This window comes from Amblyomma americanum, chromosome 1 (genome assembly GCF_052857255.1).
Source record: "Amblyomma americanum isolate KBUSLIRL-KWMA chromosome 1, ASM5285725v1, whole genome shotgun sequence".
Taxonomy (NCBI): domain Eukaryota; kingdom Metazoa; phylum Arthropoda; class Arachnida; order Ixodida; family Ixodidae; genus Amblyomma; species Amblyomma americanum.
The window spans coordinates 506,655,538-506,680,526 of record NC_135497.1 but is presented as its reverse complement, the minus strand read 5'-3'; the positions used below and the strand labels follow the sequence as shown (position 1 = coordinate 506,680,526).

At 45.9% G+C, this 24,989-nt stretch overlaps 1 protein-coding gene across 4 annotated transcripts in view; it reads left to right on the top strand.

Annotated features, from left to right (window-relative positions):
- Positions 1-331: 331 nt before the first annotated feature.
- LOC144116154 (protein CutA homolog) overlaps positions 332-24,989 on the top strand; it is a 41,593-nt gene continuing 16,935 nt past the window's right edge. The window contains exons 1-5 of one of the 4 annotated variants that reach the window (XM_077650862.1): positions 336-531; positions 1,601-1,760; positions 5,802-5,965; positions 13,732-13,791; positions 16,833-16,878. In XM_077650862.1, coding sequence (XP_077506988.1) covers positions 5,823-5,965; positions 13,732-13,791; positions 16,833-16,878 — 249 coding nt within the window. In that variant the 5' untranslated portion in view covers positions 336-531; positions 1,601-1,760; positions 5,802-5,822. Of the gene's footprint in view, positions 532-577; positions 732-1,125; positions 1,208-1,600; positions 1,761-5,801; positions 5,966-13,731; positions 13,792-16,832; positions 16,879-24,989 lie in introns of those variants that run through there. The other 3 variants (XM_077650860.1, XM_077650861.1, XM_077650863.1) reach the window with 3 other exon arrangements.

The following is a 24,989-nucleotide window of genomic DNA, read 5'->3' as shown; positions in this document are numbered from 1 at the left end:
GAAACTGAAACAGCACGAGAAAGAAATTCAGTTCTAAATTATTTAGTAGCCGTAGGAGCATACCACGTGGTAATCCGTGTATAATAATGCCTTACACCTCATTACAAAAAAGATTGGTTTGGTTTATGGGGGTTTAATGTCCGAAAGCGACTCAGGATATGAGGAACACTGTAGTGAAGGGCTCCGGAAATTTCGGCCACCTGGGGTTCTTTAACGTGCACTGACATCGCACAGTACACGGGCCTCGGAATTTCACCATCTACCTTGATTTCACCTCCATCAAAATTCGACCCCCGCTCGAAAGCTCGCAGCGCCACAAGCGGAAAATACCCTTTTTAATCTCAGTTTCGATACACAGGCTAGTTCACTCCACTACTGTTATATTTCAGTGCGCAGGTTCGTAAACATTGCCGATTTCCTATGCTGCACCGCCGACGACGTGTAGTCCATCATTAGATGCCAGTGCCGGTTCTGCAGGTCGCACAGCTGAAACGATATCCGTTTACGTGGACGTCGGTGGGTGTTTTCGCGGTAGGTATCGGTTTTCCAGCCGCATGACTTGTAGTGGGGGCCAGCGTGTCTCCGGCGGTCTTACCAACCTGCAAAAGCGGGCGTCGTAGCCGAGTCCGCACCGGGCGCCACTCTGTCGAGGTGCGAAAACATAAGCGAAGGAAGCACTTGCAGTCTTCTGTAATCCACGTTCGTGCACGATGTTTCGCTTCAGCTCGCAGGTATGCGCGCTTCGTATGGATTTCGAACCTTTCAAGCGCCATTTCTTGCGTGTTCTGCCGCAGAACACTTCTCTCGGCGAAACCGGTGAAATATTCGAGCTCGAATTTCGCACAGAAACGGCATTTGGTCGGCAGTAGTGTTTTATACCACCTTTGTTTTCGGTACTTGCCTGATTGGACCAGAGGAAGATATTCGCATCGTCTGCGGCAATCAAGCAAGTACCCAAACAAATGTGGTATAAAGCAATACTGCCGACCAAATGCCATTTCTCTGCGAAATTCGAGCTCGAATATTTCACCGGCTTAGCTGAGAGAAGCATTCTACGGCGCGCGCGTGAAATTGGTGAACGTACTTTTCCAAGCGGCGGTACTGGAGCGCTGCGTTCAGCGCCAACACCGGCGCCGAGTGCTTTTCCTTTTTGTTAACTGCGTTCAGGTGAATAGCCACCCGATTCCTGGCCGATCCCCCAGTGTGGGTATGTGCCATCTTTTGATAGGCTAACAACAACAACAACAAGGCCATTAAGGGACCGTTTTCAGCCACCGATATTGCCTGGAGGACGCCGCTTGTTTAAAAACGGCCACATATAAAACATGCAAAAAAATTGACAAGGGCCTCACGGAAAAGGGCCTATTTCAACGAAATACGCATGCGTGAGACGCTGAACTTAACGGAGTATTGCATTTACGCTTGCTTACGTGCACGCTGTATGTCTGTAGCCTCGGTAGATCGATGTTTGTGGTGTTTGCCTGACAGAATGTTGAAAGTGAGAGCAAAGTTGAAAGGATATCAACTGCTTCTTGTTCTCTTTTCCAGCAGCATGCACAGAGGTCCCTTGTAATTTCAAGTTTGAATTTGCCACTTGCAGCTCGCGACAACACTGAGAAGGTCAGAGGCAGACAAGCGCAGCTGCCGGCGCGACTGCCTTGGTGATTGTAATTACAGCTTGGAAGTATGTAGAGTGCTATGTTAATAAACTCAAGTGGGTGCCTTGAACCAGCGCGAAGCAAGTGTGGGGACGCCGGCGGGTAAGCCAGCGCTTAATGATAAAGTGACAATCAGCTGTTTGAAGATACGATGCTCATGCTTGAACTATCCAATGCACTACCGCCCACAGCCAGCCACTCTAGAATCTTACCTCTAGTGATGCTCCGTGCCCCACATCTAGTTGTGTGCCGCATTTTCTTGTTGCATCATGTCGCCTGGTTGTGTCATGCCTATGTTTGCCTCGTCATCAAATTTAAGTAGTACCTAACCACTCGCAGCGCACCTGAATTCTGTTGCCGTCAGTGTGTGAGTTTGCAAAACCATGCCTAACTAAAATTCACTATGAAAGCGTGATGCGGATGCTAATGCTAAATTCCTCATACCACAGTAGATCAGCTGATGTATTATTGCCTAATGCCCCTTTATTATCAGTTTCTTCCTCGCTTTAGAAGAGAGCACTGTTTTTCGTTGACATAAGAAAAGCAGATGAATTCTTGCTGTGTGATCTGCTGAACAGCTGTAAGGGTATTTAGCCTTCCTTCACAACTGTGTACAAACACAAAGCAAGAAGTGAGTAAAATGTAGCCCTCCAGGAAAAGGACGCATAGCCGTAATCCACATCTGTCGCCAGCACGTTCATTGAAATCACGGCCTTGTCGTCATTATTCAGGACAGTGCATCCCAGCACCACACGCCAGGCACGTAGCCAGAAATTTTTTTCGTGGGGGGGGGGCGGGGGTGCCTAACAAGAAAACTGCTGGAGGGGGGGGGTGGGGGGGGGTGAGCACGATGAGGGGCCCGGGCCTCCCCTTGGATGCGTCCCTGCCACATGCTGCTACTGCCACCACCTCCCCCGCACCCCATGACTGGTTACTGCTCCTGGATATTCCAAACCTTTCAGCAAAGCTCATTTTCTAGCTAAGGCATACAAGTGCAGCGGCACAGATGCAACACATATCCACACCCCTGCATCAAGTCACTATACTCCATTTCACATATCAGGTGCAATGCTGTGATAAGTATGGAAGTAGTCTGCATGAGAAAATAAAGGGAGGCGCATTATTCCATGCTTGTTTCGTGGCTGAGTGGTCTGAGGCAGGAGAAAGCAACAGTGTGTTGTTAGCAACAAGAGCGCATTTAATAAAGGTCATGGCAAATGTATCATGTATTAAGCTCTCAGGCAAAGCATTTATTTTCTGCTCACCACAATGAATGCACTGCTTTTTCATTGTGGATGCAGGCAGCCCAAATAAAAGTGCTAACTTTGACAACATTGCATCTGATGTATGAAACAGAATATAGACGCTGCTAGTGGCACAAGCAAGAGGTATTGAGAGGCCTGGGTTGGGAACAGTTGGGGATAAGAGTAAATGGAGAATGCCTTAGTAATCTACAATTCACTGATGGCATTGCCTTGCTAAGTCACTCAGGAGGTGATCTGCAAAGCATGATCAAAGAGTTAGGCAGAGCAGTAAGGGGGTTCAGAAAACCAAAGTAATGTTCAACAGTGTCGGAAGGGAACAGCAGTTTACAATTGGTAGCGAGGTGCTGGAAGTGGTAAGGGAATACGTCTACTTAGGGCAGGTGGTGATCTCTGATCTGGGTCAAGAGAGGGAAATGATTAGAATAAGAATGGGGTGGAGAACATTTTGTAGGTTCTCTCAGGTAATGAATGGCAGTTTACTAGTATCCCTCAAGAGAAAACAGCATAACAGCTGTATTTTATCGCTACTCACCTATGGGGCAGAAACGTGGAGGCTAACGAAAAGGGTTCAGGTTAAGTTGAGGTCATGTAAGTTGAGCCATGGAAAGAAAAATGATAGGTCTAGCGTTAAGACACCGGAAAACAAATGCTGGTTGATGGCATTTTTAACGAAATCAAGAGGAAGAAATGGGCGTGGGCAGGGCACGTAATGCGAAGGCATGATAACCGCTGGTCTTTAAGGGCAACGGAGTGGGTTCTAAAAGAAGGCAAGTGTAGCAGGGGACGGCAGAAGGTTAGGTGGGCGGATGAGATTAAGCAGTTTGAGGGGATAGGAGGGCCGCAGCTGGCACAGGACAGAGTTAATTGGAGAGACCTTTGTCCTGCAGTGGATGTAGTCGGGCTGATGATGATTACTCGCACAAGCACTTCGTGCCAACCCAGCTGTTGCTGAAAGTCGCATCTGCCCAAGGGTAAATGGTAAACATCTGGTGAAGTTTTTCCGCAGTCTCGACGGCATGCAGTGCCTGGGTCTCCCTTGCTAGCATGGCAGTCATGTTGCACAGCAGTACCGGCAATTATTCTTTCCCTTCGGATCCATGGCAGTTGAAGCATCGCAAAAGGCCAATGAAACCAGTTAAGGTGTGGCAGTAGTCCAATTCAGTGCAAATGCTCACTTTCTAAGTGAAACAGAGGCAGCATTAGTCCCGCTTCTATTGGTCGATATTTCTGCCAGTCCGTATCGATCAATAGGATTTTGGACTGTTTTTCTCAGCCTTCTGTGTGCTGTTTATTTAATCAAAATTCATTCTACCAAAATGCAATATTGAATATGGGTAGGATATCGGATAGTTTACCTAGTAAGCAAAGAATGAAGTAGTTTCCTAATTCATTCTGATGCATGGTGGGAAGGTTAGCACTATTTTTTGTATACATATACTTAATCAAATGGTGCAAGGATGCCCGGTTATGAGATTTATCAGTGGGAACTCGTGACTTCATGCCTCTTGGTATAGTCTTTGCAGCCTAGTAAGATGGCATTTTGCACATTGAGCTCATTTGGCTTTTCCTTATCTGCAGGCATGTGTCATCTTCCTCTCTTGCTTCTAGCAGATGGATCAGTGCCTGAAAAATAGTATGGGGCTTGCCAGAGCAACGGAATGAAGTGCTGTCTTGGAGCTATTGACCATTCTTATTGTTACTTCAGTTGAAGGCCTGCAGTAGGGTATAACTATAGTGAAAGTGGTGGTGACTTGTTATCATTGCACTTGCCTGTTTGATGGCTCAAGGATGGTGTCATATTCCAGTTGCATGCATGCACAGCAGAGCAGTTGGAGCCTTGTCCTTGTCAGCTCACCATTTAGACATGCGCACTGCCCGTGCATGTTTTTTATGAAAGCCTAGCAGTATGCCACCTGTTGCTGCTATGCTTTGTGCAAGTCCCCTCATAAATTGTGCACGTGAGCTGAGCAAGTGGGAGGGTAAAGTGAGCGGTTGGTGGTAGGTGATTACTTGTATCTTGAAGGGTGCTGGGCTGTGACGTTAAGTGAGGTCTGAAATCATCATTTGTGGGTGTCTGGAATGGGGATTAAATCTTGGATAGGAGTGAGTGTGAATTTCGAGTGAAAATCAAAGTGACGAGATCTTGCAGCTCGCTTGGGTAGCTTGTTTGCAGGGATTACTCACACTGTGTATTTTTTTCTCGTGCTATCTGTCTTTTCTTGGCCAGGAAGGGGTGTTGTTTTTGATGTCGGTTCCCATTCCAGAGGCCTCCAGATGATGCAATTATTAGGGAAAAATAGCAGCCTCGTATAGCAGCCTCAGTCAGATGTGTTGTTAATGTGTGCATCTTTCTGCCTTTCCAGCATGAAAAGAATTCAGTGTTGCCATAATAAGCATATTTGAAGAGAGCATTGTGGTACTCTGCGATAATTTAGTGGGCTGACATGCTAGGTAGCAAACTGTTGCTTGGAATCTGCAGCTAGTTTGGTAGAAGGCAATGTACAGGGGAAGGCTGAATTGCACCTGGAGAGGTCAAAGAAACATAGGTATGATAATTCACCACCATGCTGCGTGATTGTATAAGAAAGAATACAGAAACAGCGGAAGGAATAACCTTTTTTTTAGGCTATTGCTAATGGTTAAGGTGTTGTCAAAGTGTTGCTAGTACCAATGAATTAAATTTCATGACTGCAATAAGGCGTTGCCTACAGCTTTTTGTCAGCATAGTCGGCATGCTAACTGTTGCTGTCTGTGGAATAATGCCCCGAGAATAGTCTCCGGGCTTGTTTTGCAGGGGCAGTGGGCACCTGTCACGATAATGCTGGCTTGCAAGTGATCCTTTTCATATTGAACTTTTTCATCTTCACACATTTCCCAGGTTGTCTTCCTTGCGTTGTTGATGCACCAAGGCCTGCTGCCTTTGCTTGCTCGCCGGGCCCTTGCGTCCATGGCAGGAGTTGGTACTCTTGGAAACTTCTCTGGAACTTTTTCAGTCTCCTATGTGACAGCACCCAACCAGGATGTTGCCAAGAAGCTGGCCACGTGAGCATCTTGTGCCTTGTTAGCTTCTTCTTCGTAGTGAGGGTTAGGTTGCAAGGGCCACTCTTGTTCATGCCGTGAGGGGGTGCTTGGTCTCAACCGAGTTACGGCCAAAGCCAGCTCATGCAACAACTCAGGCCAACACATTTATTTTTATTTATTTAACCATACTGCAGGCCAATGCTTTGGCCTGCTACTGGCTTGCTAATATTTGTATTTTACAGGCATATCCCAGTGCTGGTGACTCCTGTCGGTTTTGTAGCGATAGCTACATTACGGTACCATTTCGAGCCTTCAGCCTGGCAGCGCACCACCCTGTGGCTGCGCCGCCACGCTGCCACGCTGTCACGGGGTTGGTCATGTGGTGCGGAGCAGCCGCCGGCGCCGTGGCTGATCACGTGGTTGATCACGTGGTTCGTCACATGACCAAGTTCCACTCAGCCAGCTGTAGCTATCGCGTCACTCCAGGTTTAACCATGGGTAAACCACCGCCAGTTTTTTCTCAACCCTTTAACCACCATCCTCGAGCTGCACTCATCACGGGAGATTGTACTAATATCGGCAATGATGACTCACACTAGTCCGGCCTGATGTTGCGCTGCTGTCACCGCCAAAGACAAGTTACGGTTGGCAGTTGTGTTGGTTTCAATTTTGAGAACTAGAGGGTGGTAGTTGTCCATGAAAAAATGCGTTTCCCACCTTTAGCATGCGATTTTAGCTTTTTGGAAAAACTGCACCCTTAAGACACGGACGATCTCTTAAGGGTGCGCTGTTTTTTCCAGAAATGAATTACCAACTAGACCATTCGGCCACCCTTCCATGTGATTTTAGCTTGACAGCAATCATTTTCACCAAAATTTGCCAGTAGGATTTGGCAATTTTGTAGGGGTGCGCAAATATTCGAAATTTCGAATACGAATTGAATATGTTTCATATTTGGTTCATATTCGTATTCGAGAAATGATATTCGTGAATTTCCGAATATTCGAAAATTCCCGAATATTCGGCAGCAATCGTATACCGCGAAGACTTTCGTAAATTTGTTTGTGGCAGAAGCGCAATATCTGGGCAAGTTATCTGAATATAAAGTTTAAATTTCCAGGAAAACAATATAAAGGCCCTGTTCTCTTTTTTCTCCATCGTTTATTGCGTGGACCGATCACATTCCGATGCTGCTAGACTTGACCTTGTGCGCAATTCCGCAAGTGGGCTTTCCCACATACGACACGTGCTGCGAACGAGATGAGGGACAACCCGCTTCTAACAATTGCAACGCGAAAACGCGTTCACTTTTTATCCTTCCGTAATATGTTACCTAATTAATGCCCACACCAATGGCATTCGTTCTGTCACCTTAACTCTCTAAGCGTGACCACCGCCATCTTATTTTGGTCAACTGCGCTATGCGGTAAAGCCTACTTGCAGAATTTCGTGTGAGGCTCCCGAATGGGCGAGTCGAGGTGTCGCTACAGGGCAAGCGATCCTGTAAAAATCACGCCTATTGCATGGTGTAACTCATGCACCTCCTAAGTGGGCGTAATGGCAGGCGTGACAGCGTTCGGAGGGCCCCTGTCACTAGGTCAAAAAAATAACCTGGCCGCGTAGTGTTTGTTTCTGAGTTTCGCCACTCGCCCGTGGCAATGGCAACTGTCGGCCCGCGCATTTGCCAGTAGTCCAATCACAGCACTGTGCCGCTTTCAGACGCTGACTGACGCGTCGCTGGTCATTTTTTTTTTTTCCTTTTTAGAAGCAGTCTCGCCATTCCGACGTCAATGTGCGTTCCCATCTCGCTTACGTTCACGATGTCTTCCAGCATGCAGAAACTCTGTGCTCGTCACGGGATTACAGGTGTTTGCACAATAGAGCCGCCTCATAAGACTGCCGCATTTTCAGTAGTTTTTCTTTTCGGGGCCGCGGGGCATTTTATAAATCGACCTTCGAATAACCTGGGCATTTGTCGGTTCTTAGAACTCGGAATTAATGAGGTTTTACTAGCCATCATGATATTTTTGTTTCCAGTCTTGTCATGTTATGGATTTCATTTTGCCTGACCACATTACAGGTTGGATACTGTTATGCTGTTCAATAGGGTAGTCTACATTTCTGCGCATATCATGTTTATTTTTTTTTATACGGTGCTCAGGCAGTCTAGTTTTGTTTATTTCAGTTGCAAAGGCCATACACTATTTTAAAAAAAATATGAGCAACAATGTTTGCTTGTTTATCTTTTCTGAATTTATTTTTTGTGCTGACCAGATATTCGATATTCGAAGCCATTTTTTCTTCATATTCGTAATCGATTGGTATTCGAAAATTTCAATATTTGCACACCCCTACAATTTTGGTACGTTTCTTGGGAATTCATTTAGCGGTTAAAGGGTTGATGTAGTTAGGCAGTCAGAGCCAAATAATACAGGGCATGCTTCAGTATTCTAACTATTCTCACACGTTATATAAAAGAAACAGGAAGCTTTTTGCTCATGCGCAAGCATAATATTCAGCTTATGTATTAAGTGCCACCTAATTTTTGCAGGGTAAGGCCTGAAAGGAGATCGATTGCTGAAACAAGCTATGTATTATTACGGCTGTGGCTCCTTTTGACTGGTTGCAAAAGAACAGATGCAAGAGGCACCCTGCGTATTTTTGCTGGGCCCAATAGATTGACTTCACAAGGAGTCGCGCTACGCCACCGCAATGCACCCTGGGAGTTGTGGCACTGTACTCGGCTAGCCCTGTTTTTGGCGTTGCAGCCCGGTTCTTGGCTGTATGTATTCAGGTTATATATCACGAGTGGCTTCAGCTGATTGCCACCATATGCTGTGACAGGTGCACTGAGCAGACAGCACCAGACCTTGCGTAGCCTGGAAAAGAAGAGCACTTGGAAGTGAGCAAGAGAAGTTCTTTTAAACTTCTGAACTTGCTCCACGGAACTTGCTGTTTCCCAAAATGAAGAAACATTTGAAGGGCATGAGCTTTGTGTCTAACACTGCATTGTTAGTGTTGTCAGGAGCTGCCCTCATTCTTCTAGAGTGGCACACAAAGACTAGTGCATCGGTGGCAGAAGTGCATTGCCGTTGGTGAGGGCAGCGTCAAAAAAATTCCCGGAACAATTACCACCTGTAATGCAAATTTCAGTGTCGGCTTTGGCTGAGTGTTAGTGCTGAGTGTTAGTGACTGCATTGTTTTTCCCTCGTTGTCGGTAGTGTGTGCATTTGGATCTTGTGATCTGCGGGATCTTGTCTCACAATGCGTTTGCGGCCAGCGTTCAGTCATTTTCTATTCCACCTGCCACACGTTTGTGGGCTCTGGCCTCCCACTGACGTGCGACGTCCCGAACGTACATTTCCTCTTGAGTGCATCCATACGTATGTTCTCTTTTTCAAGTGTCTCATTGTGAGCCATGCCGTGTGGCTCATTATGCATTTCTTGTATCTGTTTATTTGTTCATGCATACTGCAGACCCTATATGAGGCTATTGCAGGAGTGAGGTAAAGAAATCAATTATAAATCACAGACAAAAAAAGTTGGCAGTGGTTTAGCTCTGGTTAAACCTGGAGTGATGCGATAGCTACTGCTGGCCGAGTGGAACTTGGTCACCTGACGAACCACGTGATCAGCCACGTGATCAGCCACGGTGGCAGTGCCACCACGCTGGAGGCTCGAAATGCTACCGTTATGTAGCTGTCGCTACAAAACAACAAAAACGGAATTGAAATGAAATAGAGCGGAGCACAAGAAATGAATATAAAATTGTGTCAAATATGCAGTAACATGAAATAAAGCGAATAAATGCACTTTAAACACAACAAATTACATAAAATCATGTGGTGTTAATTTCTTTTAGGAATGAGTTTAATGGGATAGGCCTTATTGTTCCGAGGATTAGGTTACATTGTTCAACTGTGCGTGGAAAAAAAAACTTTTTGAAATTACCAGTACGGTTGTATTATGCCTTAATAATGTTCAGGTTGTGGGGACTTTGCTTCATCAGGCAGTACCTCGAAAAATATCTGAAGATTGTGTGAGACGTGATCAGAAGAAATGATGATGCAGTAATGCAGGAACTTCAGTGACTCATTATGACAGTGCATGGATGCAGGGGTTAGATTCATAGAAGAGGGTGAGAAATGTTGATCATAGCAGTAACATATAAACCTGATTCATTTTCTTTGAATGCTGTCAGTGAAGTTAATGTCACAATATTTATGAGGGTTCCAGACACCAGATGCATAATCTAGTATGGGAAAAATTAAAGATTTATACATTATACATTAGTCTCTTTTGGAGCATTAGTGAAGCTGCGTTTCAACTACCCAAGCTTTCTAAGTGCTTCAGTGCAAATGAAATTTGTATGTTTCAACCACGACATCTTAGTGGTAAATTTGATGCCAAGATACTTATATTCTGAAACCCTGAGTAGTGATGAGTCATTGAAAGCGTAATTGAACAGTTAGGGAAGAGTGCCATTAGTGAAAGACATAAGTTCAATTTTAGTAAAACCTATTTTCATGTGCCATGTATTGCACCAGGTATAAAACTAGCAAATGAGGCATTTAGTGGCGGGTGATCTTCTGCCATGTTAATTATGTAATACGCTCGTCTGCATAAAGGCATATGTGTGAGGAGATATTGTGAGGTAAGTCATTAATGTAGTATATTAAGAATAATAAAGGACCGAGTAGTGACCCTTGATGGACTCCAGAGGACACGTCAGCAGAACGAGAGGTAGTTTAATTACAAGATACGAACCGTGACCAGTGCGAAAGAAAACTAGCAATGCAAATAACCAAGTGAGGATTTCTCAAATTGGCATTGAGCTTCCATGCAAGACAGGAATGTAATACAGGTGAGAGCAGCTCCCGTCCTCGCCACTAGGGGCTTCCACGGATGCTGTCGCAAGAGGCGACTTGGCAGCAGCTTTTCTCCTGACAGAAGCTGCTGTGCATAGAGGCAGTGGTCTTTATTGCTGCTGCAGTGTTCCTCTCCACACAGCACTTTCACTCAGTGCTGCTTCTCCCCCACCCTCAATGACGTCTTTTGCTCTGTGTGGACACCACGCAGTGATGCTGCAAGTTGGGGTTGCTGCCATTATCGGTGTAAAACGATGCGCTCCTGGGAAACAGGACATTTCTTACCAAATCACAGAGGCTGCTTTAATTGAAAATGGAACTTTTATAACCTAGAATAGTTAATAATGAGCATATTTTTGCAAACAACCTGTGGCAGCATCAAGGCAATTTTTTGGCCTGTACCTCTGAGGCTAGGCTATGCACCTGTTCACCCCAGTCATCACAAAGTTCTTATTGGACTTAGCATAGGTAGCAAAACACCATGCATGTATGCCGTAGTAAGGGCTGTCACTACCGAGGCAGTGTACCAAACTGTTCACCTATGTCCAGTGATGTGTGTTAGCAAACAGTGCCTTGTCCATCTTGTGCTAACAAATCGTCTTTCTAGAAATAAGCTTGGACTGTGCAGTCATGATGCATGCCAGTGTAATGTTCACTTGCCAAAGTTGAGGCAGCTCCAATGTGAAAGTACAAATGATCTTGTTACTTCCAGACTGAAGATGCCTCATGTACAGTAGGTGTCCAAAGGAAAACTACTTAGAAAAAAAAACAGTTTTCACTTCAGGAGTAATGGTTGGTAAGGGAATGTGTTCCCTTTTATGTTCAAGCTGCTTGTGCTTATGGCTATTAGGATACTGTGGTGGTTAGGCTTCTGGCACATGGGATTTTTTAATGGCAAGTGAAATAGCAGTACACAACAGTTTTTATAGCTTGCATGCATTGTGTTGTGGCCTCCATGGCTAAAATCGAGCCCCTGACGTCATGTTCGGTGTAAGTGCGTGTTAGTTATTGAGCCAGCATGGTGCCTGTGACTGGAGAAAAGAAAAACAGATCAATTCAGTTGTCATTGAATTAATTGACTGTACCGAACGCACATAACTGGGAATGAAAAAGGTGGGGACGTAACTCGCTGGCACGCAGCACACACATCCGATAAGGTTGTTTTAACTAGTGATTTCTTATTATGCGATGCCATTTAGGCTTTCCTCTCGGAAAGCTTTTGACTTCTCTGTCGAGAAATTCTATGACTGGTCAAGAGAGGTGACGTGACCTTGTGACGTTGTCACAACCTGGCCACCATGGCAGGTGAAAACCTGGTGGAAAATCCGAGGATGCCTAAAATTTCAAACTGAGCTCGCCCTCAGAAATTCCAAAGGATTCTCAAAAGTTTGGAAGTTGGCCCACCCCAGAGTATGGATTAAGGGGGGTGGATTATTGGTAGGAATAGCATAATCTCATGCTAATTCAGTGGAAGGGTCTCTTTAACATTCTAGAAGGTGATGACTTATGCATACTGTATAAGTGCAATGGAACCGATTCCAACTGGAGTTTTGGCAGGAAAATTGCAAGATTAGACACTCATTGTAGAGACCATAGGAGGCAGCTTAAATACTGTTGCATTTTATTCTTTAACAGTGTAGTTAAGAATTACCCCAATTTTTTTTTACTGGCATTGAATGTTTCTGTAAGGTCTTATTATGTATGGTATGTGCTTGCCCTTGCTGGTAATCAAGGGCATCCTGTCAACTGTAATAGCGTCGCAAAAAGTGGAAGTAGTGCTCAGTAAAACACCAGTAATGAACCTGATTGTTTGGCGGGATAGAGCCTTTAAAGGAACCCTGACATGATTTTAACGCGAGAAGGTTCCTGTTCAGGGGAAAACCCGGTGTAGACATGGCTGGCAAATCTTTACTGGTCGAAAGAGTAGTGACGTAGAAAAGCAGTTTTGCTGAAAAGAAAAAAGGTGGTCAAGTGGAATCGAACTGCTGTTCTTTGGGTCGGTAGCTGGGCCTGCTATCTCCACACCAGTGAGGAATATTCATTCAGTGGGATTAATGGCGGCCTTGAACGAGCACCTTACACCGCACAGTAGGCGAATTACAATACAGGAACACTTAGTTTATTAGGGTCGCTTATTAGTGTTACCAATTATTGTCGGATATTAGCATCACTGACACAATACATACTGAGAGCGTGCCAGTGTCCGTGAAAGGGTGTACCAGCGGACCCCCTGTAACACTATTGCAGTCACACTCTTAAGGTGAGCTTAAGTGTCCACCGAGTTCTTGATGGTCACATTATAATGCAACAAATCTGTACAGGTGCTCATTGTAAGTATTCATGTGAAATTTAAATGCCTTACGTGAGCTCTGTAATTAACAAATAATTTTTAAAAATGGTTGCTCGTAACTGATGAGGGCGACAACCCCTACCCTGGGCAATCTGGGCGGGATGGGACATGATGGTTGCAGTCCGACCTGTATGAGTTCAGGGTGGAGAGGGGGCATCATTTGTTACCTTCTGTGTTAACGTAACTAGGTTTCAAATTTTTTCACTGCATTTATGGAATACTGATTGCCCGTGCGCTTTCCTTAATGTCAGTAAATACCATTTCATGGTCCCTTTAAGCAAAGCAATCTGCATTGAGGTATTATGAAAATCCTGAAAGCATTCCACACTGAGATTATACAGCTGATGCAGTAATACTCAGTAGGTCTTCTATTTTGTTGTCATGCATATTTAATTGCTTTTAGAATTCCTGTGACAAAAATGGATGAATGCGCCCACGAACCTCTCATGCAATGGAGCAAATGATGCAGTTTCACCTGCCCCGATCCTCCATAGACTAGTTTGCTGTGTTGGCTCAAGGTGGCCTGAAAATTGCCTATAACATGTATCATCTTTTGACGATTGTTTCAGCGGCCTGGTGGAAAAGAAGCTGGCTGCGTGCGTCAACTTAGTTCCTGGCATTGTCTCTGTGTGAGTAGTGCATACATTCTTGCCACCTTTAACCCTTCTGGAATGAGGAAGAACACCCCTTTCGTAATGTCCACAGAGGCATGAGCTCCCAGTGATGCCAGTGGCTTTTCTTGGAGTGCCATATTCTGACACTCTTGATTTGCCCATAACCCTTTCAGATTATGTTCTGCTATTGAGAAAAACCTGAAAATTTATGCGTCTGTATTGGCAACCCCCCAGTTAGTGACAAGAATGGCTCAAGAACTTTAAAAATTCGTGCACGGCACACACTTCCCCACTCGTAGAACTGCAGCCATATGATGTAAAAAAATGCATTTACGCCCAATTAATTGATGAAGCTGTTTCCGCAGTGAAAAATCAGCTGCACAGTCTTTTGCTAAAACATGCTGCAGTGTTAGGGTGGAAAGAAGTTACAGCAGTTTCCAGGTGATGTCCATCTCTATTTATTGGTTTGGAAGAACGGTTATGTTTTCTAGACACAAAATGGCCTTGCCATTGTGTCCAGGAAGCATTTTAAATGGAGGAGGCGTCACTGACTTTAGAATGCCACGCGGGACACTTCGGGAAAAATTGTGAAAAGTCATGTGCTCAAATGTAAACGCTGTGCTGCAGTTATTACTAATGATTGTGCAACAAACCAAGAACTTGGTAAAATTAATTAAAAACTGCCAAAGTGTACTTGTGATTCCCGTGATAAGCTTACAATAAAAGATTATGTTCACATACGGTAAGTATTTACATCTTGAATAAACAGCGCGAACAAAGACGAGCACAAAAGACAAGAAAGCGAACGACACGGCGCTGGCTAACAACTGAGGGTTTATTGCTGATCACACAAGTATAAATACATAGATGTCGGCAATGAGGGAAAGGTTTACAAAGTGCAAAAAACCAAAAACAAAACATAAATGTGACAACAGCAACATAAGCACGCTAGAAATCAGCAGAGATTATCAACCCCCAGGAGTGACACTTCTGCAAAAAGAGCTGTCACTCCTGGGGGTTGATAATCTCTGCTGATTTCTAGCGTGCTTATGTTGCTGTTGTCACATTTATGTTTTGTTTTTGGTTTTTTGCACTTTGTAAACCTTTCCCTCATTGCAGACATCTATGTATTTATACTTGTGTGATCAGCAATAAACCCTCAGTTGTTAGTCAGCGCCGTGTCGTTCGCTTTCTTGTCTTTTGTGCTCGTCTTTGTTTGCGCTGTTTATTCAAGATGCTTAACCAACTAGCCCGCCAAAACGTGTTAACGCAAGTATTTACAGTGAATTTAGGTGCTGTACTGCTAGAACTAACTCTACACAAATACATTATTTAGCTGCCGCAGTGGCTCAGTGGTTATGGTGCTCGGCCGCTGACTTGAAAGACGCGGGTTCAATCCCAGCTGCGGCAGTCGCATTTCGACAAAGGTGAAATTCTAGAGGCCCATGTACTTTGCGATGTCAGTGCACATTAAAGAACTCCAGGGGGTCGAAATTTCCGGAGCCCTTCACTACGGCGTCCCTCATAGCCTTAGTCGCTTTGGGACGTTAAACCCCTATAAACCTAAACCAAACAGGTACGTTATTAGCAGCTTTTGTAAAATATTATGGAAACATCAAGAATTATCTGGTTTCCACTAATAAGAATTTTGAATTGAAACCTTACTGTCCAGCCATGCATGATTAGATATTTTGGTTATTTGGGGGTAAAAGGACTGCTGCAGTCTTGGAACTTAATTTTTTTTCACAGTCAGTGCAAGATTTAGTACAGAAGAAGACAATGCATCGGGAGGCTTTAGTTGAACATATCACGCATTAAGAAAAGCCGAGTTGACTTTGGGACATTGAAACCCATTTTTAAAGACTTGGCAGAGGTTGAATCAAGGTATTATTGGGATGAGGGCCTGCTAAAATTGTTAAACAGTAATTCTTATTCTAAAGTGTTCAATTTGCTGGTTTTAATGATTGTGTGCTGTTTGATTTTTCATCCTGTTCATCATTATTTTTGCCTATTGTGTTCAAGCGTATGGAATCTAGAAGTTCAATATTTCGAGAGCCTTAAATAATAGTATTCATAGTCACCTTGCTACAAGACTCCTGTATTATACCCAACCCAGTGCAGATTTGTAGGAGCTCTGGTTTCATTAGTGTGCATGGCACAGTGCAGCTAATCCCACTTTGCACATGCATTAGCCACAGCTATTGCAAACATTTGATGCTTGTTTATTTGCACATACTGTCGGCCCAATCTGGACAAACATAGTAGTTGGTTCAAGCATCAAATTGAGGTGAATGCAGGCTGATGTGATAAAACAGTCAGTACAGTCAATACAGTCAATAAAATAATGCAATCTGTATGCACTACTGCTTTAAATATTATCAAACCATGGTGTCAGCCACCAAGTTCACCTTTGCACCGAATCTTTTGTTGCAATAGCATGTTGCAATAGGATGTGCTGATGGAAAGGAAAAATGTGCTAATGGTTGCTCTCTGGATTCTATGGTGGTGGTGGCAACTGGCAGGATACGAGAGGTGGCCAAAATGACATTGGTTACTGAAACGGTGGTAAATTAGGTACCCGTATATGCTTAAATTGCACATACGAAAGACCGCCAAAGCTGTTGTGTTTGCCCTCTGTCTCTTTGTGCTAGTATTAGCTTCCTTGCTGAAGTTCGCACCGACACATGTGTGAACGTATTATCTTTCTTGACAACACTACCAACAAGGAAATTGATTTCTCCCCTTCTCTTTTGCCATTTCTCCATCACATGTCACTCGCTGTTCTAACCCGCTTAATGTCTTGCCGTTTGTCAGTTTTGGACTGCTTTAAATTTTCATTTTTTTTTATTTTTACAGTTAAATCATGGAATAATTTAGATGGCACTTTACGTCAACTGTCCGGCTATTAGCTTCTGTGACAGTTACCTATTCATGTACTTTCTTAACGTTTATGTTGTGTTTCTTATGTGAAAATTTCTGTGCCCACTCCTACAATGTCCCAATGTCATGGGATATCAGTATTTGCTAATAAATAAAAAATAAATGTTCTCTGCCAGGTATGAATGGAAGAATGAAATTCAGACTGACCCTGAGGTGCTCATGGTAAGGTGCTGCTTTATCTGTCTTTCAAAGTTTCAAGGAAATGTGTAATCTCTTTTTGATGGGTTTGTTGGTGTACCAGTGATCCTTTAGTGCTTTGCAATGGTTTACAGTAGAACCTCGATATAGCGAAGTCCTACTTGCAGCTGAAAATTACGTTACATCGCGAATTTCGCTACCTCGAGGTTCCCATGTTTCAGCTGTCCAAATAAAGTATAACTGGTTCGTGGAACAGTGCTAGTTGATGGGAAGTTCTAAATCACTTATTGAGGAAACACGCAAGAAAATCTAGTAATAGTAGCGCTAATGAGGGCACCGGATGTTTTTTTCTATATTAGGGGCATAATGAGTGATAGCAAACTGATGCGACAGCATCATTTTGCTCCGTGTGCACATAGCAAAGAACGTGCGAAGCACCTAGTTCTCAAAGCCGCCTCAAGATGTCACCACTGGTATGATCATCATCAGCAGCATTAAACATTTGCAGAGAAAAAAAAAACAACATTCACATCACTCAAGCCAGCGCGGCTACCTTGGGCGTGGCAATCGTGGCTCGTTCTTGCAGATGGTGGGTTTGTGCTCGCGACGAAGCGCTTGGTGAACACTTGTGTGACGGTTAAGTGAACAGTTTCTATCAGTGCTTAATTATGTCGCTTTTCCTGCTCTGCACTTTATTTTATTCACTGTATCAACCAGGGCACGTTTTTTTCTTTTTCGCCGCTCACCTGCTTTAAACGGACAGCCACACTAGCTCCATTAAAGTTCGTCAACACTAAAGACATATTTTTCTACGAGGACATTGCACGCAAAAAAACGGATGCTGCAAGAAAATTCGGCTTATTAACTCAATGGTCGTGTTATTCATGGAATTACGACGCTGTTTCATGAATGCAAAAAATGTTTATTGGAACTTTGCGGAGTACATGCAGTCGATCCAGTTCATGTGGCAGCAAAGAACTCCGTCAATTTCATTTGCCGCTTTTTAATAAACGTCGGCGTTATAAGGCGCTCCTATGTTGACAGGGCACCAAAGCCTGCTCATGTGACTGCGCGCCCACGTACGCACGCAGGACATCCAGCGCATCCATGACTTGCGTCAGTGTAGGCGCGTTGCTTGCCACATGGGCGTCTTGGTCAGAGTCGTCGACCTCCATTCCCGTGTCGGTGACACTTTGAATTATTGTCTCATCATCCAGCTCTTTGGTTGTAAGAGCACAAGCGTCACTGAAAACAAAGTCCTCAAGCGTCACGTCGCTAGGAGCACCACCCTGATCGCAGAGCAGCTGCCACGAGTCACCGAGGTCTGTGCTGGATGTGGATGGCATGCTTTCGTAGTCATCATTCGCTTCGCAACCCAGTTCTTGGTTTGAGTTCATGATATCCTTGAAGCCCGCCTTTTTGAAGCAGTTCGTTATAATCTCGCTGCTCATCGACTCCCATGGCCGCGATAGCATCTGCAAGGCTATGAACAGGTCGATTTTAGTCTCTCTTTTGAGCTCAATGTTGAGCAGCAGCCTTTCAATGACCCGCTTTCGGTACGAGCACTTGACGCTGTTAATAATACCCGGGTCTAGTGGTTGTATCAGGGAGGTGCAGGAAAATATTCGAGCTGATTGTTAGGGAGCGCACAGTCTTGAACATGATGCGCGGAGCCATTGTCCACAAGTAGGCAGACGCATCTTTCCTGCTTGCGCATTTCACCATCCATGTCCTTTAGCCATTTCGTGAGCAAATCCCACGTCATCCACGCCTTCGTGTTTGACGTGTATTTCACCGGCATTGTTTTCTTGCCGCTAAAGCAGCGTGGCTTCTCACTTGTTCCAATTACGAATGGCACGCGTTTATCGCTACTATTCACGTTGGCTGCTTTGCCACCATGGCACTTTTCATTTCGTGGAGCCAATGTTTTCTTTGGCACCAGCCGATAGAAAAATGCTGTCTTGTCGGCATTGTAAATGTCGGCGACATCGAAACGTGCCAATATGCCCGGGACATGATAGCGCAGCCAGTCGTCTGCTCCAATCTCGTTCGCTTCTGCCGACTCGCCGCTGGCCACCTTTCCAACAATGTTGTGGCTCTCCTTAAATCATTGCAGCCACCCGCTCCTGGCCTTGAAGTTGTCGCACCCAAGAATGCAAGCGAAGTTCAGGGCCTTCTGTTGTAGAATGGCACCGCTAAACGGCATGTTTTTGGCACGCATATCCAAAAACCATGTGAAGAGGGCTTTTTCTACGTCGATGTAGCTTGCCTCCTTTAATCTTTTCTGCTGCAGGCCTGAGCCACTTGCACTAGCGGCAGTCATAATGCTGCCTGTCTTTCAATTTCAAAATCATAGACAGTGAACTCTGCGGAAGTCCATACCTTTCGGCAACAGTCTTCTTTTCGTGGTTCATTACTTCAGTGATGACCTTGGCTTTCATGTCCATAGACAAAACTTTTCTCTTGCGAGGAGCGCTCATCTTGAACAGAAAACACTCTGCACGATGAACGAAGCCAAATCGAAAAAACGCTGCTGCTGTTCATAGGCTTTAGTAAAGCGAGCTCACTCAACAACAAAGTGACTCGCTTTGGCAGCCTCCTCAGGCCTCACGCACACGTATTTCCGGTTTGTGCTTCACGTTCCGAGTCTTCGACTGGCCAGTGGCGTCATGGCATGACGCTTCCTGAAACTTCCATGCTGCGGGTTTTGTATGCGCACGACAGATGGCGCGGCAGTAAGTTCCTATCATCATCATTTTGTTTCGCTCTCAGATTCCCGTGACTGCCGGCAAAATTAATGCGTAAAAGGGCAAATACAAAATGCGTTTTGTATCGGCTGAAATTTTAGCTCTCATCCGATTGTCAAGGTCGCTGCTGGCACATGCATGCGATGAGCAAGGACTTCATTACATCGAAAGTGCGGCACAAAATTACTTTGTTAAATTGCAAAAAAAAATACATGGTTTTCAATGGGGAAGTGATTGGGAAATTAAAAAAATGCGTTACATTATGAATTTGGTTACATTGAGGTTCGTTATATCGAGGTTCGACTGTATTGCTTTTGGGTTCAGAGGTTTTGATGACCTGAAGGCTAGGTCAGGCACTGCACGAGTTTTATCATTTGGGAGTTGTCACTGTAAGCATGATTGGCAGGGCATGTTGTTCTGGAAAGTAGTCTGCTGGTATAATCTTTCTTTTTGTGCTCCTGTGTGGTCTGTTTGCAACGTAAACAGTTCCATCTTATAGCTTTTGTTATTTTTAATCTGGTCTTGCTCATATGTAAAGTGATGGGTAGTGGTCATACCTAGTTGTGCATGTGTACACAAGTATGAAGCACATGTTTGCAGCATGGCAGTTCATTTCATGTTCTAGTGCACCTTTGGGGCTTTTGGTACAAGGCATCAATGTTGGAGTTTAGAGTCTTTTCTCTGGCTGATGATGCCTGCCACTTCATCAGGGCTAAAAGAAGTGTTAGAGTCGTCGGTCATCCTTGAACATGGAACAGATTTGTTCACTTTCAATAAAGAGAAGAGATGCTCGCACAAGTATGTGCTCCCAAACATGGCAATGATCTTTGTTGCTTGGTGCCGCAGCGTTGAAAAAATTTTCTTATCTAAAAAAGTGTAAAACTCTGGGACACCTATGTCTTCTTCAAACTTCTGTCGTAATGTGGTGCTTGCTTGAATTTAGAGCTCTGTTTCCAACTTGGGCTCAACATCGTCGACTCTCACAGCGAAGAAAATTTTGAACTGTTTGGAGACACTGCGAATGTCTTGAAACTGAATTTTGAATTTTCTTTTTGCAGAGAAAATCGGCGAAAACATCCCAAGATTTTTGGGGCAGCATGTCCTAGTGACTTGCGAGTTGGAAAGTGGTTCAGTTTATTCACTTTTATCTGGCGCTGCCAGAGTTGAATTTGGCGTCAAATGTACGAAACGAACGCCCTCCCTCATTTTTGTTACGATTTTTTGTTTTCCCTGAGGTTTTACATTCAAGATGTTTAGGTGATCACTTATGTCTGTGAGAAATGCAAGAGAACGAAGCCACTTCTCAACTGACAGCTGAGCAATCAAGTTATTTTTCTCCTTCAAGAAGTTGTCGATTTCTTCTCTGGGGTCAAAAAATCTCTTCAGCACTTTTCTGTGGCTCAACCAGTTCACGTTCATGTGGTATAGGATCTCCTTATGATTGCATTCTTCCTCTTGTAACAGGGAGGTGAACGGATGGTGGTTGAGCGCTCTTGAACCTGTGGAGGTCACCCAAGAAGGCGACCGCAGCCACATTTATTGAAGGCTGCCAGAACGGAGGTAGCTGTGGAGCGGCGGCGGCAGCGTCCGGCCCTGGCCAAGGTTTCAAGCGTTCTATCCAGTGCGTGCTGAAGGCACTTCGTCTTTTTTGGCATTTTGCTATTACTGGCTGCGCGGGTCGCTACAGGGCTCCCCTCCTATACAATCAGTCGGTATGTGTCAGGAGTCGTGGAGGCTGTCCGGGGTCCGAAGGCGTGACTCAGGCATGCGACTCTGGCTGTGGCGCTGTGGCCGAGGTTTCAGGGGGCGTCAAGGGACGTGGAGTACCTAGTTGTACGTGTACACAAGTATGAAGCACATGTTTGAGTATGGCAGTGCTGGCGGGTCTGGTGCAGCAATTAACAGCTGGCGCATGAGAAACTGCGCAGCAGAGGGAGTCAGGTGTGCTGCGGGTCCCGAGATTCCAGCAGCGGTTGCCGGGCCGAGCTGCCCGATACCCAGGCGGGCGGCTATGGGAGGTGCAGCGAGTTGCGAGGCAGGGAAATGGCCGGGGTGGCCTGCATGTGGCTGCTGGGACACGCTCACAGCCAGCCACAAACTGATTGCCTTGAACGCGTCGGGCGGACGCATGAGCAGCGGCCGTGCCACTGGCGCAGAGCAGGTCATGAAGGGGAACGCCGGCGAGGTAGCGGCAATCGGAGGCGCCCTCAGTGCCGCGACAGCAACCGGAAGAATGTCCGCTGGCCAGGTCAGCCTAGGCATTGTGCTTGATGGCTGCTGATGAAGCTGCAGCGTGGTTGCAACCTGTATGTGCTATAGCCGAGAGGGTGTGGGCGATGGTCTTCCGTTGAACTTGCATTTGGCGGCGGCCGAGCCAGTATTGTCACGCTGCTTTGAAGATGCTAACACCGGTGGGGAGCAAGAAGGGTCACATCACTGGCCTGATTGGGCTTGAGGAGAGGCACAGGCATCGGTTCAGTGTCCTTTTCAGGCTAAGTAAGGCGGGTGGTAATCGCCGTGCTTGGCACTGCTGTCACCGGTTTGGCCTTTTCATCCAGCTTCTTGTGACTGTAAGTGCACTGTGGACTTTGGCAGGAGCTGGAAGTGCGGCTAGCAGGTGTGGATTTGGCCGAGACCTCTTTAGCATCTGCTGGCCGCGTCTTCGACATCTGTGCAGAGGCCTGAAGAGGTGTTGGCTGTTGTGACGAGGCAGATGGAGATGCTGAAAAACGCAACACGCATATGGCCGCAGAGCATTCCTTGTCGTCAGGAGGCTGTGGCGACAATGGCAGTGGTGGGTACTGGGCCAAATGTGTCTCTGGGTGGGAACTCTTGCAATGAGGCGTAGCAGAGGCATCATTCGACGAGGTAGCAGGCAGACACGAAGAAGTGCAAGGAGGCAGGTCCAAAGAAGCGCAGAGGGCAATTGTGGGTGCAGGACATGCGGCCAAGCTTGTGCTGAGCCCACCTGCTTTGTCGTGGAGAGGGACCAGCGGGCCAGAGATGCCGGGCAGGAGTGGTGGGTAGGCGGCCCGGGGCAGCCGAGGCGGGCGAGGTTCTGACGAAGGCTGCGTGAGCGAGGCTGGTGCTGGGCCAGCTACTGAGGGCGGCGAAAGTGGGTCTGCAGCGTCGTAGAACGGCAGTGGGACGTAGCAGACGCCGAAGTCCGCCAAGACGGCCGCGCGCATCTCATCGCATGGCCGGCAGCACAAGGCAGGGCAGGCGAGTCGGCACAGCAGGTTGGACTGGAGGATATCACTAAGGACTGCGTGTTTGAATGGCTGGATGGTGATACCAATCAGGTACAGCGGATCCTCGAAATGAGCAAACCACTCGCCGACACCTTGAGGCTGGATCCTGCCAGCCCGCCATCCTGGAATGCAGCTGAGGAGGAAAGTGCGGCTCGATGGGTCACCACAATGTGGAGGTCGCCCAGGAAGCCGACTGCGGTTGCATTTATTGAGGGCTGCCGGAGAGGAGATAGCTGTGGAGTGGCAATGGCAGCGTCCGGCCCTGGCCAAGGTCCCGAGCATTCTATCCAGCGCTTGCTGGGAACACTTCGTCCTTTTTGGCATTTCGCCACTGCCGGCCGCGTGGGTCGCTACAAACTGATGAAGTTCACTGTGACGTACACAATGTCCATGACAGATTTCATATTCAATGTCTTGCTTCATACTGCTTCTTGGTGTAAGATTAGGTGCACTGCCACAAACTGTGCAGTGACTCCGAGCCCTTCAAGCTTTGTTCGTTAACGTCTTACACGACTGCTCCTGCTTCCGATTATTGGTGCAGCACTGTCGGTTGTCATACACACTATCCACTCTCATTGCAAGCTGACGCATTCAACTCCAAGCATCAAAATGATGTCCGCCTCTGTAATCGTGCATTTCATTGGGACAATGTCTAGTAGTCTTTCTGTCACATTGAGATTTTTGTATATATGCCCCTAATGATGATGATACACTGGGCATCATATGTAATGTCAGTGCTTTTTTCAGTGGCGAGAGAAAAGGCTTCGAAGTCCCAACATTGGTTCATTAAGGTGTTTTCAATGTCGTGGCCTATCTCAGTAATTCTCTCCGCAACCGTATTGGAAGAAAGGCTTATCTTTTCGAATTCCTGTTTCATGCTGGAACAGATAGCACCTGTGGCTTCAAGCAAAGAGTTTTTTGCAAATAGCCCATCGGCGAAAGGTTTTCCAGGTTTTGCAATTAGATGGGAAATAATGAAGCTTGCTGTCACCTTTTCCGCTGTTTTGGCAGGTTGTTGGAAAAAAACTGGCTCTTTTCAGAGTGACGACTTCAGTTGATTGATTTTGTCATCACGGACCTTTCCAGTTAATACACCATACTTGTCATGATGACAGGTCGCACGTTGTACTCCTTCGGCGCAGACACAGTCTGACGGCAGATTAAGCACACCACCTTGTCCCTCTACTCAGTTAAGAAACACGGCTGCTCCCATTGAGGTTGCGAACACCGCCTTTCACCGTCAACTTTTTGTTTCTTTAAAAGCTTTCGCCAGCAGCATTTCAGCACTGAACTTTCACTGCAAAAAGCCTATGTTTTTACTGCCACAAGGGCTGTAGAAAATATTGAAATAGATGTGGCAGAAGTGAAGCACAATTTAGAGCAGGCTATTGCCGACAGAAAGAGTTGTACAGCGCCTCGCTCCTTAAGCCCTCTTGAAGGCAGCTGACGTCTGCCTGAAGGTAATGCAGATAAAGGGGCCCTGCCTCTTTTCCTTTCTGCAAAGTAGTAGTACTAAAATAAAGAATGAGTGCCGTCTGCATATGTAACTTTTTGGCCAATTTCAGTTGTAAAACTACTCTATTGGTGAAGCTGCTTCGTGAAGCTGGCACTAAAAGGTGAAACTGGGAGAGTGTTTTGAGACCCTGATCAAGAACGTCTTGGAGCAAGAGACATGCAACAGCATAATCTCGAGGTTAACAGTCAGCTGCAGTGCAACGGTGCTCTTTGAGATGGCTTAACCACCATTCTCATGATTGCAAGGAGAAGCCAGCCTTTGAAGGCCTTGGGGTCGTGAGGCAATGCGGTGTGCACAAAGAAAAGCTAGCTATGAACGTGGAAAGAAGGCAGCACGGGCCGCTGAGAAAGGAAAGGCAGCAAAAAAGCAGTGAGGTGTACGGAAAGAAAAAAAAATTGGCAGTGGCTTAGCTCGCCTATGCCAGAATATACGTAGTGAGAGGTATGTTTCCCTGGCTGAGCTTGTTGTGGTCACTGTATGTTTAGCAATGAGAGACATTGGGCTCCATCTCGGCAGCTATGCGCCGTCTATTACACTCGGCAGTCTGGCATCTCCGTTTGGCAAGGCGTTCCTCTCTCTGTTCGGGCACCTCCGCTGTTCTCTTCGCCTTCTGGGGCTCAG